A 12,439-nucleotide genomic window follows, 5' to 3' on the forward strand; every position below is an offset into this window, starting at 1 on the left:
CAAAGAGTCAAGACTATTTAATAAGTAAAGTATTTTCCAAAAGCACAAAAATAATGAAGCTATTTGCCATAAAAAGGAAGAAAAAATGTTGAATTTTAAGAAATTCGGATTTTTGAATTTTTGATAATTTTGGATAATTTTAGATTTTTTACCAAAGAGTCGAGACTATTTAATAAGTAAAGTATTTTCCAAAAGCACAAAAATAATGAAGCTATTTGCCATAAAAAGGAAGAAAAAATGTTGAATTTTAAGAAATTCGGATTTTTGAATTTTTTCGAATTTTTGATAATTTTAGATTTTTTACCAAAGAGTCGAGAGTATTAAATAAGTAAAGTATTTTCCAAAAGCACAAAAATAATGAAGCTATTTGCCATAAAAAGGAAGAAAAAATGTTGAATTTTAAGAAATTCGGATTTTTGAATTTTTGATAATTTTGGATAATTTTAGATTTTTTACCAAAGAGTCGGGACAATTTAATAAGTAAAGTATTTTCCAAAAGCACAAAAACAATGAAGCTAAATCCCATAAAAGAGAGGAAAAAATGTTGAATTTTAAGAAATTCGGATTTTTGAATTTTGGATAATTTTAGATTTTTTACCAAAGAGTCGAGACTATTTAATAAGTAAAGTATTTTCCAAAAGCACAAAAATAATGAAGCTATTTGCCATAAAAAGGAAGAAAAAATGTTGAATTTTAAGAAATTCGGATTTTTGAATTTTTGATAATTTTGGATAATTTTAGATTTTTTACCAAAGAGTCGAGACTATTTAATAAGTAAAGTATTTTCCAAAAGCACAAAAATAATGAAGCTATTTGCCATAAAAAGGAAGGAAAAATGTTGAATTTTAAGAAATTCGGATTTTTGAATTTTTGATAATTTTGGATAATTTTAGATTTTTTACCAAAGAGTCGGGACAATTTAATAAGTAAAGTATTTTCCAAAAGCACAAAAACAATGAAGCTAAATCCCATAAAAGAGAGGAAAAAATGTTGAATTTTAAGAAATTCGGATTTTTGAATTTTGGATAATTTTGGATAATTTTAGATTTTTTACCAAAGAGTCGAGACTATTTAATAAGTAAAGTATTTTCCAAAAGCACAAAAATAATGAAGCTATTTGCCATAAAAAGGAAGGAAAAATGTTGAATTTTAAGAAATTCGGATTTTTGAATTTTTGATAATTTTGGATAATTTTAGATTTTTTACCAAAGAGTCGGGACAATTTAATAAGTAAAGTATTTTCCAAAAGCACAAAAATAATGAAGCTAAATCCCATAAAAGAGAGGAAGAAATGTTGAATTTTAAGAAATTCGGATTTTTGAATTTTGGATAATTTTGGATAATTTTAGATTTTTTACCAAAGAGTCGGGACTATTTAATAAGTAAAGTATTTTCCAAAAGCACAAAAATAATGAAGCTAAATCCCATAAAAGAGAGGAAAAAATGTTGAATTTTAAGAAATTCGGATTTTTGAATTTTTGATAATTTTGGATAATTTTAGATTTTTTACCAAAGAGTCGGGACAATTTAATAAGTAAAGTATTTTCCAAAAGCACAAAAATAATGAAGCTAAATCCCATAAAAGAGAGGAAAAAATGTTGAATTTTAAGAAATTCGGATTTTTGAATTTTGGATAATTTTGGATAATTTTAGATTTTTTACCAAAGGGTGGAGACTATTTAAAAAGTAAAGTGTTTTTGAAGAGCACAAAAATAATGAAGCTATTTGCCATAAAAAGGAAGAAAAAATGTTGAATTTTAAGAAATTCGGATTTTTGAATTTTTGATAATTTTGGATAATTTTAGATTTTTTACCAAAGAGTCGAGACTATTTAATAAGTAAAGTATTTTCCAAAAGCACAAAAATAATGAAGCTATTTGCCATAAAAAGGAAGAAAAAATGTTGAATTTTAAGAAATTCGGATTTTTGAATTTTTTCGAATTTTTGATAATTTTAGATTTTTTACCAAAGAGTCGAGAGTATTAAATAAGTAAAGTATTTTCCAAAAGCACAAAAATAATGAAGCTATTTGCCATAAAAAGGAAGAAAAAATGTTGAATTTTAAGAAATTCGGATTTTTGAATTTTTGATAATTTTGGATAATTTTAGATTTTTTACCAAAGAGTCGGGACAATTTAATAAGTAAAGTATTTTCCAAAAGCACAAAAACAATGAAGCTAAATCCCATAAAAGAGAGGAAAAAATGTTGAATTTTAAGAAATTCGGATTTTTGAATTTTGGATAATTTTAGATTTTTTACCAAAGAGTCGAGACTATTTAATAAGTAAAGTATTTTCCAAAAGCACAAAAATAATGAAGCTATTTGCCATAAAAAGGAAGAAAAAATGTTGAATTTTAAGAAATTCGGATTTTTGAATTTTTGATAATTTTGGATAATTTTAGATTTTTTACCAAAGAGTCGAGACTATTTAATAAGTAAAGTATTTTCCAAAAGCACAAAAATAATGAAGCTATTTGCCATAAAAAGGAAGGAAAAATGTTGAATTTTAAGAAATTCGGATTTTTGAATTTTTGATAATTTTGGATAATTTTAGATTTTTTACCAAAGAGTCGGGACAATTTAATAAGTAAAGTATTTTCCAAAAGCACAAAAACAATGAAGCTAAATCCCATAAAAGAGAGGAAAAAATGTTGAATTTTAAGAAATTCGGATTTTTGAATTTTGGATAATTTTGGATAATTTTAGATTTTTTACCAAAGAGTCGAGACTATTTAATAAGTAAAGTATTTTCCAAAAGCACAAAAATAATGAAGCTATTTGCCATAAAAAGGAAGGAAAAATGTTGAATTTTAAGAAATTCGGATTTTTGAATTTTTGATAATTTTGGATAATTTTAGATTTTTTACCAAAGAGTCGGGACAATTTAATAAGTAAAGTATTTTCCAAAAGCACAAAAATAATGAAGCTAAATCCCATAAAAGAGAGGAAGAAATGTTGAATTTTAAGAAATTCGGATTTTTGAATTTTGGATAATTTTGGATAATTTTAGATTTTTTACCAAAGAGTCGGGACTATTTAATAAGTAAAGTATTTTCCAAAAGCACAAAAATAATGAAGCTAAATCCCATAAAAGAGAGGAAAAAATGTTGAATTTTAAGAAATTCGGATTTTTGAATTTTTGATAATTTTGGATAATTTTAGATTTTTTACCAAAGAGTCGGGACAATTTAATAAGTAAAGTATTTTCCAAAAGCACAAAAATAATGAAGCTAAATCCCATAAAAGAGAGGAAAAAATGTTGAATTTTAAGAAATTCGGATTTTTGAATTTTGGATAATTTTGGATAATTTTAGATTTTTTACCAAAGGGTGGAGACTATTTAAAAAGTAAAGTGTTTTTGAAGAGCACAAAAATAATGAAGCTATTTGCCATAAAAAGGAAGAAAAAATGTTGAATTTTAAGAAATTCGGATTTTTGAATTTTTGATAATTTTGGATAATTTTAGATTTTTTACCAAAGAGTCGAGACTATTTAATAAGTAAAGTATTTTCCAAAAGCACAAAAATAATGAAGCTATTTGCCATAAAAAGGAAGGAAAAATGTTGAATTTTAAGAAATTCGGATTTTTGAATTTTTGATAATTTTGGATAATTTTAGATTTTTTACCAAAGAGTCGAGACTATTTAATAAGTAAAGTATTTTCCAAAAGCACAAAAACAATGAAGCTATTTGCCATAAAAGAGAGGAAAAAATGTTGAATTTTAAGAAATTCGGATTTTTGAATTTTGGATAATTTTGGATAATTTTAGATTTTTTACCAAAGAGTCGAGACTATTTAATAAGTAAAGTATTTTCCAAAAGCACAAAAATAATGAAGCTATTTGCCATAAAAAGGAAGGAAAAATGTTGAATTTTAAGAAATTCGGATTTTTGAATTTTTGATAATTTTGGATAATTTTAGATTTTTTACCAAAGAGTCGGGACAATTTAATAAGTAAAGTATTTTCCAAAAGCACAAAAATAATGAAGCTAAATCCCATAAAAGAGAGGAAGAAATGTTGAATTTTAAGAAATTCGGATTTTTGAATTTTGGATAATTTAGGATAATTTTAGATTTTTTACCAAAGAGTCGGGACTATTTAATAAGTAAAGTATTTTCCAAAAGCACAAAAATAATGAAGCTATTTGCCATAAAAAGGAAGAAAAAATGTTGAATTTTAAGAAATTCGGATTTTTGAATTTTTGATAATTTTGGATAATTTTAGATTTTTTACCAAAGAGTCAAGACTATTTAATAAGTAAAGTATTTTCCAAAAGCACAAAAATAATGAAGCTAAATCCCATAAAAGAGAGGAAAAAATGTTGAATTTTAAGAAATTCGGATTTTTGAATTTTGGATAATTTTGGATAATTTTAGATTTTTTACCAAAGAGTCGAGACTATTTAATAAGTAAAGTATTTTCCAAAAGCACAAAAATAATGAAGCTATTTGCCATAAAAAGGAAGAAAAAATGTTGAATTTTAAGAAATTCGGATTTTTGAATTTTTGATAATTTTGGATAATTTTAGATTTTTTACCAAAGAGTCGAGACTATTTAATAAGTAAAGTATTTTCCAAAAGCACAAAAATAATGAAGCTATTTGCCATAAAAAGGAAGGAAAAATGTTGAATTTTAAGAAATTCGGATTTTTGAATTTTTGATAATTTTGGATAATTTTAGATTTTTTACCAAAGAGTCGGGACAATTTAATAAGTAAAGTATTTTCCAAAAGCACAAAAATAATGAAGCTAAATCCCATAAAAGAGAGGAAGAAATGTTGAATTTTAAGAAATTCGGATTTTTGAATTTTGGATAATTTTGGATAATTTTAGATTTTTTACCAAAGAGTCGAGACTAGTTAATAAGTAAAGTATTTTCCAAAAGCACAAAAATAATGAAGCTATTTGCCATAAAAAGGAAGAAAAAATGTTGAATTTTAAGAAATTCGGATTTTTGAATTTTTGATAATTTTGGATAATTTTAGATTTTTTACCAAAGAGTCGAGACTATTTAATAAGTAAAGTATTTTCCACAAGCACAAAAATAATGAAGCTATTTGCCATAAAAAGGAAGAAAAAATGTTGAATTTTAAGAAATTCGGATTTTTGAATTTTTGATAATTTTGGATAATTTTAGATTTTTTACCAAAGAGTCGAGACTATTTAATAAGTAAAGTATTTTCCAAAAGCACAAAAATAATGAAGCTATTTGCCATAAAAAGGAAGGAAAAATGTTGAATTTTAAGAAATGCGGATTTTTGAAATTTTGATAATTTTGGATAATTTTAGATTTTTTACCAAAGAGTCGAGACTATTTAATAAGTAAAGTATTTTCCAAAAGCACAAAAATAATGAAGCTATTTGCCATAAAAAGGAAGGAAAAATGTTGAATTTTAAGAAATTCGGATTTTTGAATTTTTGATAATTTTGGATAATTTTAGATTTTTTACCAAAGAGTCGGGACAATTTAATAAGTAAAGTATTTTCCAAAAGCACAAAAATAATGAAGCTAAATCCCATAAAAGAGAGGAAAAAATGTTGAATTTTAAGAAATTCGGATTTTTGAATTTTGGATAATTTTGGATAATTTTAGATTTTTTACCAAAGGGTGGAGACTATTTAAAAAGTAAAGTGTTTTTGAAGAGCACAAAAATAGTGAAGCTATTTGCCATAAAAAGAAAAGAAAAAATGTTGAATTTTAAGAAATTCGGATTTTTGAATTTTTGATAATTTTGGATAATTTTAGATTTTTTACCAAAGAGTCGGGACAATTTAATAAGTAAAGTATTTTCCAAAAGCACAAAAATAATGAAGCTAAATCCCATAAAAGAGAGGAAAAAATGTTGAATTTTAAGAAATTCGGATTTTTGAATTTTGGATAATTTTGGATAATTTTAGATTTTTTACCAAAGGGTGGAGACTATTTAAAAAGTAAAGTGTTTTTGAAGAGCACAAAAATAATGAAGCTATTTGCCATAAAAAGGAAGAAAAAATGTTGAATTTTAAGAAATTCGGATTTTTGAATTTTTGATAATTTTGGATAATTTTAGATTTTTTACCAAAGAGTCGAGACTATTTAATAAGTAAAGTATTTTTTAAGAGCACAAAAATAGTGAAGCTATTTGCCATAAAAAGGAAGAAAAAATGTTGAATTTTAAGAAATTCGGATTTTTGAATTTTGGATAATTTTGGATAATTTTAGATTTTTTACCAAAGAGTCGAGACTATTTAATAAGTAAAGTATTTTTTAAGAGCACAAAAATAGTGAAGCTATTTGCCATAAAAAGGAAGAAAAAATGTTGAATTTTAAGAAATTCGGATTTTTGAATTTTTGAAAATTTTTAATAATTTTTTATTTTTTACCAAAGGGTGGAGACTATTAAACAAGTAAAGTGTTTTTTAAGAGCACAAAAATAGTGACGCTAAATGCCATTAAAAAGAAGAAAAATTGTTGTATTTTAGGAAATTCGGCTTTTTGAATTTTTGATAATTTTCGATAATTTTAGATCTTTTACCAAATGTGGAGACTATTAAATTAGGTTGTAAAATCAATAGCTTTAAGTAAATAATTTTTAAATTATCAAGTTATTGATTTCAGGCAATTTATAATTTATAAGTTTATAAGTTTATAAATTTATATGAATTTATAAGTTTATAAATTTGAGGTACATTTATGAATTTAGGTCAGAAATTACTTAATGTTTAGATTTTAGAAAAATTAATTTGAGTCAGAGTCATAATACATTTAAGTTCAGCCAAAATTTATTACTTTTAGACAAGTTTATGAATTTAGATTAAAAACTACTGACTTAAATAGGCACAAAAAACATTTATTTTATATTTATTTATTTCACAACATTTATTTATGAGTTTAGGTCAAAATTTATCAAATTGAGTTCAAATTTAGGTTTTAGATTAATTCATAAGTTCAATTTAAAATTTGTTAAATTAAACAGGCGAATGTATGAATTTAAGAAATTATATTTATGAGTTTAGGTCAAAAATTACTAAATTCAGGTCTCTGAATTATTATAGATAATAAATGTATGAGTTCAGTTGAAAAAAATGAATAACTTTAAAAGTTTAAATTAAAAAAATTTACAATTAGTAAGTTATCAAGTTCTGGACATAAGTTTATTAATTTAAGATTAATTCATGAGTTTAGGTCAGAAATTACTAAATGTTAAAAAAATTAACTTATGAATTCCAGTGACAAAATAATTAAGTTTAGCTCGAATTTATTAGTTTTAGACAAATTCATTAGTTTAGGTCTCAAATTACTGGTCAGGTCAAATTTATAAATTTTAGGTCAATTTCAGAGTTTAAGACTCAAGTGACAAAATTCATATCGAATTTATTAGTTTCAGATCAATTCATAAGTTTAATTAACAAATTACTAAGTTAAACGGGAGAATGTATAATTTTTAGAAAATTTATTTATGAGTTTAGGTCTAAAAGTACTGAACTCAGGTCATACAGTTATAATTAGAAATTAAATTTATGAGTTCAGTTGATAGAATTGATAATTTTACATATTGAAATTTAACTTATGAAGCTATTGAGTCCAGGCCATAAGTTTATTAATTTAATGTTAATTCATGAGTTTCGGTCAAAATCTACTGAATTTGAGTTAATAAATTGATTGGTTTTATACAACAAGTTTATGATTTTTAGTTTAGGTAAAAAATTTATATTTTTTAGACAATAAATTTTAGATAAAGATAGTAATAAGTTTTAATAAGATTTAGATAAAAATTTATGAGTTTAGGTCACTAGTTTATGAGTTTAGATCACTAATTTACAAGTTTCGTTAATAAATTTATAAATTTTCGATAATTTGCGTGTATATAGGTTTTGAGAAATAATTCCAGTTAGGAAATGTCTGAAATAAAATTGTTTTCAAATAATTATTTTAATTGTTTCAAGAGACAGTTAATTATCGATTTATTTTTGATTTTTTTTTCTCTCGTGTCAGTTTACTTACATTGACGCTATAATTTCCAAACTCTGCCTGCAGAGCGAGACCGGTCAAATTAATTAGCTGCGTCAAAGGACATACCAGCTGCTGTTCTAATATACATCGACGAATTTGAAGGTATAGGAGGTGCTTCGAAGTCCAGCTTCTATTAACAGAAAATAAAAATTCAATTTTAAAAACCATTAGCAGATTGATTCTGTTTAGTGATTTATCCTATACTATGGAATTATAATTACAATAATAATATTAATAATAATAATAATAATGATAATTATTATTATATTACATTATATTATTATTACCTATATTATTATAATAATAAAAATTTTTAGAAACAATTCAATTATTTTTAATATAAAATTTCCCAAAATAATTCAATTATTTCAACAAAAAAATTTTATATAAAATTCGTTGCAAACATTCAATTATTTTCGAAAATAATAAAATTTACACTGTAATTAAATTATATAAAACACAATTTTCATAAAATTATTTTTAAAAAATTTTATAAACTTCTTCGCATGAATTCAATTATTTTTGAAAATTTTAATAAAATTCTTCGTAAAGAATCAATTACTTTCAAAAATTTTGATAACATTTTTTAAGGTATTTGTCGCGTAAATTCGTTTTCGTCAGATTTTTTTTAAATTTCACATAATTATTCTTTGGATATTTATCTACAAAATAAGGCCTATTAAAATAAAATTGACCGTCTGTAAGTCTCAAAAAATGAAATCAAAGTTTCGATTTTTAACATGTAAGGTATAGGAAAACCATATGAAAACCACAGATTTTTAATTTTTGCACTTATACTAATCGTCAGATTTTTTAGAAAAACTAAAGTTTCATTTATTGAACCAAAATGAACTTTTATAAAAAAAATGAAAATTTTTCACCGTCTTGTTTAAAAGATATTTAACGTCAAACTTGAAAAATTATTTTAACAATTACTGTAAATGACAGGTGAATTCGTAAACGTGGCAATAGCGCTTGTTAAATACTACAGCTTGTCTGCTACTTTTGGCGCGAAATTTTAAAGACGGCCATACGCCAAACTTGCGACGTTGCCACGATCGCTTTTCATGCGATAGGTTATGAATATACATTGAGAACATCTGTGTGTCAAACTGTACGTCCGCAAAAGTTTTTCGGAAACTCGCATTCATAATCCGTTTCATAAGTACAGTCAACGGATACAAACTTTTGACAGTGACCAGTCGCGCGACAAATACCTTAAAGGAATTCAATTTTAAAAATATTTAAGTATTCAAAAAATTATTTATTTTTGTATTCAAATAATTGAATTCTCGTAGAATTTTCAAATTCTTTTGAAATTAGTTCAAGTTTTTCATATGTATTTAATTAATTATTAAAAATAATACATTTATAGAAGAATTTTAGTTAAAAATGCTAAAAAATTGAATTTCATACAAGTTACAAATAATTAAAGAAATTCAATTATTTTTAAAAGTAATAAAATTTATTCTTTGCAGACATTCAATCATGTTCAAAAAATTTTTTTTTAATTCTTGTCAATATTTCAATTATCTTAATAAATAATAAATTTTTTTTTTTGATATTCAATTATTTCCAAAAATTTTCATAAAATTCTTGGCAAAATTTCAATTATTGTCAAATATATTCCTCAGTTCAATGATGTTCAATATTTACTACTTTAATAAAGGCTTCCGTTTCCGGTACCGTTTCGGTGTACACGCGTTTGGAAAGAGTTAAGAGTTTTTTTGAGAAATATAAAGGTTTTAAAAAAGGGTGGGTAATGTAGAGTGCTGAGTGTGTAGTGTAATTTGCGGTAGTGTAAAGGAAAGGTATGTTGGTATAGAGTAGTGAATGTGTGAGTGATAAAAAAGGTAAAAAAGAGAAGTGTGTTTTGTGAGGTTAGGTTGCTTGAAGTGAGAGAGAGGAGAGAGAGACAGTGGAAAAATTTTGAGCATTTGAGTGATAAGGTAGATTTCTGGAATGGCTGAGTTTGACTCAAGTAGTGTTAGCGAGAATGAGAAAAAGGCGCGGGTATTTGAAAGGGGAATAGGAAAGAATGGAAAAAAGATGACGTGTGAGGATTGCATGGATTTGTTAGAATTAGTATGGATGATGAAGGACGCGATGGATGAAGGAGCGAAGAGAGTAAGGGAAAATTTGATGGATATATGTGAGGATGGGGAATCAAGGGACAAAGAGATAGTGGAAATTGAAGAGAGGTTGGAGAAATTGCAGGAAATGTGGAATGAATGGGATAGTAAGTGGAAAAAGGATAAGGAAAGCATGTGGAGAAGAATGAATGGATTAGAAAAATTTATAAAGGAAGTGAATGAGGGGACTGAGAAAGTTGAGGGAAGTGAATATGAGAGGTTAAAGTGGAAAATGGGAGATTTGTCAAGACGAGTGGATGTAGTAGAAAATGAAAAAAGGAAAAAGAATGTAGTGATCAGAGGTATGAATGTAGGTGTGTTGGAGGGTAAAAGAGCAGTGGAAAAAGTGTTGGCGTGGGTGGGGGTTAATGTCTCAGTGAAAATGGTACAAGCGTTAGGAAAGGGTGAATATGGGGTACCAAAGTTATGGTTGGTGGAGTTGGGTAGTGAGGAAGAGAAAATGGATGTAATGAGGGTGAAAGGAAGACTGAAAGGAAGTGTAATAAGAATAGATGAGGATAGATGTTGGAGAGAGAGAAGAATGCTATGGCTATTGAGAGAAAGAGCGTGGACGGAGAGAGTGAAAGGAAAACAGGTAAGAATGGGTAAGGATTGTATTTGGGTGGATGGGGTAAAGTATGTTGTGGGGGAGGATATGGGTGGAGTGATGGAAGTGTGTAAAGTGTGATAGATAGGTATAGGCTGAGAATGAGGTGAGAAGATTTTGCTTGGATGGATGGATGGATGGATAAAAGTGGATGACTGGAGCGTGTAAGGGAGGTGAGAAAGCAGGTTTTTGAAAAAAGGGTGGGCGAATTGGGTTGAAGCCAGCATGGGCATAGAAGGAACTGGAAACGGAAGCCCGGCACTGGCGATAGGTTAAGAGCGTAAGGTAGAGAGCGTGGAGAGAGTTGCGTTTTTTAGGTTAAGTTGTATGAAGAGAATGTTTAGTTGTAAGGATTTTTGTAAATATAGGTTAAGATTGTTATGTATGTACTTGGGAGTCTCGAACCCTACCTATTGTAGGGAGAGTAAATAAACTATATATACTACTTTAATAAAATTCTCCAAAAGAATTCAATTGTTTAAAAAATATTTTAATAAAATTCTTCGTAAACATTTAATTATTTTCATAAAATAATAAAAATTTCACAGAAATTCAATTATTTACAAATTTTGTTTATAAATTTCTTCGACATAATTCAATTATTTTCATAAATAATAAAATTTTTACAGGGATTCAATTATTTTCGTAAATAATAAAATTTTTTTTAGGAATTCAATTATTTTCACAAATAATGAAACTCATTGTAGAATTTCAATTATTTTACCTCCAATTTTAATCGAATTTTTCGAAAAATGTAATTATTCTTAAAACTTTTATTAAAATTCGTCGATAGAATTCAATTATTTGAAAATTTGTTGATAAAATAATAAAATATAATTAATTAATAATTAATAATTAATTATAATAATTAATAATTAATAATAATTAATAAAATAAAAAATTCTTTATTAATAATATTAATAATTCTTTATTAATATAAATAATTTTTATTCAATAAAAAATATTATTGAATTTTTGATGAATAACACTTGTAATTTTTAGAAATAGTTAAATTTCAAAAAAGGCTTTACATTGAAATCATTTAAAGTATTTTAATTTCTGCGGAAAAATAAATAGGTATTTAAATATTTATTTTTTAAAAAATTCTTTTTTTGAATGTAATTTAATTTAGAAATTATGAAAAAATTGAGGCGTTAAATTTAATTTTTCAATAGCCATTTTTATTGATTAATTTATTACTTAATTAATTAATTAATTAATTAATTTTCAGTCTTAAAGCTACTTTTTGATTAATTTTTTGATTTTATTTTTAAATTAACAAAATTTTTTAGCAGATTCCAATTCGAATGTTGAAAGTCAATTAAAAATATTTTCTATCAGTGAAATTAACGTTTATTACCTTTGATGTTGGTAGTGGTTAGTCAAAGTTTATTTATGAAAAAGCAATTTACTTTTTCGATAATTTATTATTCATTCTGTGACATTAACTTTAAACTATTCATTTATATTCTGTAGATTTTTTTCTCTATCCCTTTTCTCTTGAGAAAATCAATTTTCTTCATTTGAGGATAAATTTGATATTGAAAATAGAATTTACAAAAGAAAAAAAAAATTCTTGATACCTATTTCTTTTTGTAAAAAATATTACCCATGTATATTAGAGATTTTTTTTTTTTTTTTTGACAAAAAAGCAAGGAATGTGCGGGGAAAAATTTGAATTTGATATCATTAGTAAGGTTATGAG

General features: G+C 25.1%; 1 protein-coding gene across 2 annotated transcripts in view; it reads right to left on the reverse strand.

Moving 5' to 3' along the window:
- Positions 1-12,439, reverse strand: part of LOC122498593 (tyrosine-protein phosphatase non-receptor type 13-like) — a 244,057-nt gene that overhangs the window by 32,114 nt on the left and 199,504 nt on the right. For both annotated transcript variants that reach the window (XM_043606394.1, XM_043606393.1), the window contains exon 10: positions 7,987-8,125. In XM_043606394.1, the coding sequence (XP_043462329.1) occupies positions 7,987-8,125 (139 nt within the window). The remainder of the gene's footprint in view (positions 1-7,986; positions 8,126-12,439) is intronic.

The sequence above is a fragment of the Leptopilina heterotoma genome, unplaced genomic scaffold (genome assembly GCF_015476425.1).
Source record: "Leptopilina heterotoma isolate Lh14 unplaced genomic scaffold, ASM1547642v1 Lhet_152, whole genome shotgun sequence".
Taxonomy (NCBI): Eukaryota; Metazoa; Arthropoda; class Insecta; order Hymenoptera; family Figitidae; genus Leptopilina; species Leptopilina heterotoma.